A 7,360-nucleotide genomic window follows, 5' to 3' on the forward strand; every position below is an offset into this window, starting at 1 on the left:
ATTGGGAACAATAAGACCATTTCCTAAGCCCCCGGCAGTTCCAGCTTAATGAATTCATTGCCCCCGGCGATGCTGCACTGCAGCCACTGCCGATCTCTCATCAAGGGTTGGTTGAGGTGTACCTACCTTAATGCATCTCTTCTTTAGGCAGAAGTTTTCCTCTTCATTTTCAAAGATGAGTTTGTGCTTGGCTCGTGTTTGTTGACAATGGTCCCAATTCAAACTTACTAACTGTTGCAGGCTGGGGGACGGGCTTAATAGGGCTAGAGACGTCCATAAGTTCTTTTTCCTTTTGGGCTTCTTGGCCCACAAGCGAAAGGGTGTCTTCAGCAAACTTTGCTGAGCCTAAGTCATGTAAGGGCACGACTGGGGGAGTAAAAAATTTGGCACGTGCCATTGAGCTACTCGAATCAGTTTGCCCCACACGTGTGGGATGGTCACTGTCCCTTAGGGTTTTTTCAAGTTGTTGCTTCTCCAATCTAATGGCACTAGTCCTCGCCAAAGAGCCTTGATCTTTTCCCCCTGTTTTTCCCTGTCCAACAACACTTTTTCCAACAATACTTCCGCTGCCACCTTCCATCCTTGAGACGAAAGAGTTTTTCGCCGTAGTATGGTTATTATCTTCTATCTCATCTTCATTTCGCCCTTCTCCACCACCATTGTTGCTTGTGGACTTGGATTTGTCTACCATGGCCTTTGAACTTCCATAGGCTCAGAGCCAATCTCCATACTGCTTTGACGAGTTCTAGTGGTCGATGCACTCCAAACAATGTTTGTCATCATGCCCCAATCGGCCATAGTGAAAGCAAAAAATGGGTAGCCTCTCATATTTGAAGCTAACCCAAAATTTCTCACTGTCGACACTTGCTACTCTTCCTCCTCGTCTGAGTGGCTTGTCTAGTTGGAGGTCCACCCTTATCCTCATAAATTTTGCTTGGTCTGAATGCCCCGTTCTACGGTTTGATTCAGTGAATCTCCCTAGACTATTACCAAGCTCTCTGCCCACTTCTATGGACATGTGCTCAAATGGTAGCCCCCAAATCTGAACCCAGAAAGGAGAATGGGAGAAAACAATGTTCGAGGCGGATAAATCTTTCCTCCATCTGCACAATAACAGCAAGTTGTTTTCGAAGTTCCAGGGCCCATTTTGTTCAACCCATTGTAGTTGGTATTCGGAGTTGAACTTGAACTGCAAAATGTTGTTTTCTACCTCCACGATTTGCAAGTCTGAACCCATTTTCCAAGTTGATCTCAATGTGTTTTTTAAAGCCCTCTGGTTCTGATGCCTATCAGTGAGAAGATGCCCAAAAAGGCTCAGCGAGCATTCCTCCAGCAGATCCGCTCTACTCTTGGATGTGATGGGTATTTCTTCCTCTTCCTCCTTGGTGAGGCGGAGGTTGAGTAGGCCCTCAACAACTGATTGCTCCATACCCAGTGTTGAGGGAGGGAATTATGGCATAGTTCAGAGAGAAAGACCCTGTAATGGAGAGTTAGGGAGGGAAGGCTCGACAAAAGGTGTTTTTTGCAAGAGGAAAAAACTCCTATAAGGGAGAGAAAAAACTTTATATCAAATATCTTCATGTGCATGTATATAATTCCAAAGTATAAATCTTAGCCCAGTCACTCTCAATGCCTAATTTGAGTCCTCTATCAACCCGTTATGCCAAAGCATCTAAGAAATCTCGCATTTGTTTCATCTAGGTTACATGATCATGGGAACCCAATAGAAATCATGCAATTAATGTCTCATTTCCAAAATATAGACCTCATCCAATTGAGGTGACAAATAGAATGTGTTATTCCTCTTCTCGCTCTGTAAGTGTCAAAGGCATTCGCATGGCTCCTAGATCCCAAGGAGTATCATGTCTCACATTTCTGCTCTTTATCCAATTAAGTTCTGAAGGCAATAGCTCATAAGAGTGAACTAACCTAAGCTTGAAGAGTGTTCCACAAACACTCAAATCACGCCACAATTATATTTCCAACACCACGTGTATATGAGCATAGACAAATATTTATATTAATAGTCAACTGCAAAATACCTAAAGCCAAACATGTGTTTTAGCACCATGTCCATGAGGAATATCTCAAATGTAGTTGACCTAACAAACCAGTGCATATGTTTTAGGCTTTTAGATTTCAACTAAACCTAAATTACTTGTTTCCTAATTAAAGTCTCATGCGTACACATGCATTGCAAGTGTCCTTTATACCTTCTTCTCTTTTTTCTTTTTCTTTTTTCATAATTATTAACTATTTTTAAAATAATTAATTAAAATTATAATAATCTATATATAATATAAAACCAAAACTTTTGACTTTTTTTTTTCTTTACTTCATAAGAGCTTGCCATGTAGGATTTGGAGCTCTCCCATTTTTCCACTTCTGCAATATAGTAAATCCATAATAGCTTGCCACATTGGCCCAGTAAATCCATTGTCCAACCTACACCATTTTGTTGTGATAAATATTAGCATTGATACAGCATGTTGAATATGCTAATATGAATGCAGAAGCGAAAGCATAAAGTATAGAACATAGTAACACACGAGAGTTACGTGGTTCAGCCTAACGGCCTACATCCACGGAGGAAACCCTAAAAGGCTACATCAATAATATATTAGAGTGTAGTCCAAATCCTGTGTTACAATAAATCATAACATGTGTATATATAGTAGACTAAACCCTAGACTAATAGACTTCTAGTACAAGTAGGAGACTTGGCTTGCACACAAAATAGAATTAACCTTGGGCTTATGCTAATGGGCTAATATATCTCTAACACCCCCTCTCAAACTCAAGATGGAAGCTTGATGAAATTTTGAGATTTGATAAGGTTGAGAAGATCCCTTAAATGAAGTTTGGCTCTGTTATAGTAGTTTGAGGAAGGCAATGATCTTGCAATGTCGATGCGACTTCTAACGGTGGCTTGACTATACCGGAGAGTTTTGACGGCAGCAGTAGAAAGCCAAAGAAGATGAACGCAGCGAAAAAACACCAATGAAGACAAAGATTACTCTTAAATATACCGTAAAGACAGAAAACTATGGCCATAGGAAGGTGGCTCTGATACCATGATAAATATTAGCATTGATACACCATGTTGAATATGCGAGTATGAATGTGGAAACGAAAGCATAAAGTATAGAATATAGTAACACACGAGAGTTACGTGGTTCAACCTAACGGCCTACATCCACGGAGGAAACCCTAAAGGGCTACATCAATAATATATTAAAGTGTAGTACAAATCCTGTGTTACAATGAATCATAACATGTGTATATATAGTAGACTAAACCCTAGATTAATAGACTTCTAATACAAGTAGGAGACTTGACTTGCACATAAATTAGAATTAGGCTTGGGTTTATGCTAATGAGCTAATATATCTCTAACATTAAGCTAGTAGAGGTGATTGACTAAGAGAGTGATTTCACCAAAATTAAAATTAAAAATAAAATAAAATAATTGAGAAAGTGACTGACGTGTAAGGAACTAAGAGTATTGTAAATTTTTTTAAAATTAAAAATAAAATCAGTTAGCTAATAGCTATAATATTTGCTAGTTTTAGTCAGTTTAACTGGTAAAATATTTTATCATTGAATAAAAGATTTGGGGTTTAAATCTCACACATAATATTTTATCTGTGTGCTGTGGTGAATGTGATTTTTTGCTTTGGTTTTTGGTTTGATTTCCTGTCTTGTTAATGGGTTTGTGGATTTGGCCAGTTTAATAGCTATGTTTTACTTTCAAGTATTGCTGGTGATCTTTGTCTCTTCTGCCTTCATTCTATGGTTTCTGTTTGGTCTGTTGTTCTATATGAGCTCTTTTTCTTTGTTGGGTATTGGCCATAAACAAATATTTTTGGATGGGTTTGTGATATTGAGAATTCTCCTTTCGTTGAACTTGTAGTGAAACTTAATACACCATTTGCTTGTACACTTCTTATAGTTATTGAATTAAAAGCAATCATGTTTAAGAGCTTCTCGTACAAGACTTTCTAGAAATTGGTCAGCTTTAGCTAGTTCTAGGCTTCAAGCTAAAATATTCATCCTCTTCCTCCAAACTTCCGAACATACAATTTCTACTTGGCAGTTGTTTCCACATTTACTTTGCATTGTATTTTTTCTTGTAAAATTTGATGATATTTTTCCTCTTGAAGAAATTGGTTTTAAGGTTTTGGTATTAGCTGTGGAAGATTAGACAATGGAAATAGATAGAATAGATGGCCGCTAAGCAAACCAGTTGAGACCACTTGCTTGCTCCCACAATATCCTCAACTGTGCTCATAACTGAGCCAATTGGTCGCAGGGTAATTTTTTTTCCCCTTAAATTGTTTGTCTCTTCTTTTGCTGGCCATTTGTCTATAGTGTGTTCTTTTGAATTATCTTGTCATTCTAGTTCTCTATTTTACTGTGCTTGCGAATTGTAATTGCTTATTTTAGTTTGCTTCTGGATTGGTGAATTATCTTGTCATTCTAGTTCTCTATTTTACTGTGCTTGCGAATTGTAATTGCTTATTTTAGTTTGCTACTCTGGATTGGTGGGCTATCATTGCTTATAAGCATTTTCTTTTTTTGGTTTTTATTTTATGATTATCTTTGTTGTTTTTTTAGGGGACACCAAAGTTCTTGTTGCAGTTTATGGACCAAAATCCAGAACAAAGAAGAATGAACAGCCTACTTGTACTGAAGTTATTTGGAAGCCTAAGACAGGGCAGATTGGTGAGTTTTGTATCTATTTTTATTGCCTAACTATTATATGGCTTATGTTTACCATTACACGTACGAGTTGAATAAACAATGCTAGTGACTAAAGCACAATCAATAACGTGAACAAAGCAATTGTATACAACGTACGTCTTGAGGCCATGAGTAGGTCCACAACAACAAATATTCATACGGACACACTCAGCACACGGCACAGGTTAAGTCTTCCTCTCCTGGCTCCTCCTTTCTAGACGGCTCTCAATAGGGCAAGCTAAGGTTTTGTCTTAGTAAGAGTGAAGAGGGGACTTAGTCTTATATATATAGAGAACATCCACCTATCATGGATTAGGCTTAAAACCCTACATTCTACCTCAAATCAGACTGTGACATAAACCCAATAAAAGGTGTAGCAAGGCCCAACACTGAATTCGACCACAACATTTTAACGGGCCCTCCAGGTATATTAATAGAGTCACATCCAACCCGTTTTATGAATCCAAAAATTCAATTAATGGAAACCTGATTCTAACATTACAATGTAATATGCCCGAATCTAACATTACATTAGCAAGAAGCACTTGTATAGTTTGTGGAGGCGTATCAGGGGGAATTGGGATAGAAACGAGAACAACATTTGTTCTATGGTCGGGGATGTGACACAGCAGAGTGCAATTTTGTGAGAATTTGAAAGAGTTGCATAAAGTTGTTTTCTTTTGCAATAGACAAAGATACTTCTATAGATTCTTACTTGGGTTCTTCATGGAATCTTACGATCAAACTTTCAAAATGTGCCATTTTAACAGATCCCACGAAACCATTAATGGTTGTTTTCTCAACATATAAATTTGATAGGATTTAGGATATATGTATTTTAATGCAGGAGTATAAAATATCTAAACTATCTTGAACGAGGGCGTGTTGCTACTATTAAGATGTCTGCTGTACTTAGAAGGAGCCGGTTGTTTTTTAATGTTATTGTAAGTAGTTTTCATAGAGTTCAGGAGTTGTACGATGTCAAACACCTTCCACCCAAAGTATTAATACAATCTCATTAGTTGCAGTGTTACTTGGTGCCATTTTTTAAGCTTATTAAGTATGGGCTGTTAACCGAATGAAAATGATATCCGCCTGAAAGTTTTTAATGTAACTTTGGGCTAGTACTATAACGCTGTTACATAGTGCAGTATAATGCAATTTACAAGTTGGTATACATTCATCAAAGGTACAACTGGATACGGGAGTAGAAAGGCATGGGAAGTGAGATTGACTCTTATTTTAATTATACGTATGCTTAATTTTAATCAGTAATTTAGGCATCCCACAGTTTGACCACTAACCCATTAGTTGAACCGGTGATCCAATGACTCAAATTTGACTTGAACTCTAAATCAGGTTAATGTTTAGTCTGGGTTTAATAATTATAAACAAAATGGATGATACGTAGCCATGGAGCTACTGAAACTAGTATTGCATCACAAACTTGAAAACAATTTGAAATATATATATATAAAATACTGTCATAAGCTTGAAAATTTTTGTTGCCTAAAAATTATGACAAAAAGGTTGTCTCTTGATGTTTTTAAGTCAAATTCAAAAAAAAAAAAAAATGTTGACTCTACTAAAACCAAGAATATAGAAATAAGAGAGAAATTGCCCACATGCAAATACAATTCTAATTATGCTAATTTGTCTCTCCCACATTTCAGTTGGTGACCATTCTAAAAAGAACTTAAACATAAACATAAATCTGAATTTAAACATATTAAATAAATAAATAATTTTACACAATCATTCCTTATTTGTATGTTTATGTATTATGCTATACACATAATAGAGAAAATAATGGTACTTTTAAGATGAAACACAATTTTGAATTACACAAAGAGGGACACCATTTGCACCCAAACTTCAAAAGGAAATGATTTTTGGACAATAGTGGATAACAACCCAACCCAAAACAGTTTTTAAAATCTTAATATCACTACTATTGCGTGAATAGCAAACCGGGTCTTCCATTTGACCTGTGAGATAGATAATTAGTAATATTACATTATGAATATAGACTAATCCTTCTATAGTATGAAAAATAAAACTTTAATGCTTGACATATGATTGAGATTGACACATTACCACTTTCAAGGTCTGAGATTAAATGTACTTTTAAAAGTACTGAGATTAAAAGTACTTTTAATCTCATACTTTAATTCAAAAATGTGTTTAACGTTTTAACTTATATCTTTTATATTTTCACTTTTTTAACCTTTTTCTCTCACATTAAAGATAGTATTGCATGGTATTAGATTCAAATACAAGTAGACCCTTATATTGTTTATTCGAATTAGATATATCATTTATACGAATTAGACAAAGATCAACAATATTAATTTCAAATTTCTTCCAAATTGATGATACAATACTAATTTTAGAATTTGCTTGGGATTATACTTTTATTTATAGCAGACACTAAACCATTTTGACATGTATAGCTTCGATATAAAAATTCATTGGAGTATAAATTGGAGTATAAACCATTTTGACCATTTTGACATACGATGCCAAGCCAGTTCTCGAATTTGCTTGGGATTGTCATCCGTTTCGTTCCTGCTACATGAATGAATGTATAAAATTATTTAATTTCTTTCATGTCTAA

At 35.9% G+C, this 7,360-nt stretch overlaps 1 protein-coding gene across 1 annotated transcript; it reads right to left on the reverse strand.

Moving 5' to 3' along the window:
• Window positions 1-745: 745 nt before the first annotated feature.
• LOC115985965 lies at window positions 746-1,429 on the reverse strand. The gene has a single exon (XM_031108846.1). The coding sequence runs from the start codon at window positions 1,427-1,429 to the stop codon at window positions 746-748; it is 684 nt and encodes a 227-aa protein (XP_030964706.1).
• Between the last annotated feature and the right edge of the window lie 5,931 nt (window positions 1,430-7,360).

The sequence above is a fragment of the Quercus lobata genome, chromosome 4 (assembly GCF_001633185.2).
Source record: "Quercus lobata isolate SW786 chromosome 4, ValleyOak3.0 Primary Assembly, whole genome shotgun sequence".
NCBI classification, from domain to species: Eukaryota; Viridiplantae; Streptophyta; class Magnoliopsida; order Fagales; family Fagaceae; genus Quercus; species Quercus lobata.

Excerpts from the sequence above, each read along its gene's own strand:
- LOC115985965 (XM_031108846.1), bottom strand. The coding sequence starts at position 1,429 with ATGGAGCAATCAGTTGTTGAGGGCCTACTCAACCTCCGCCTCACCAAG.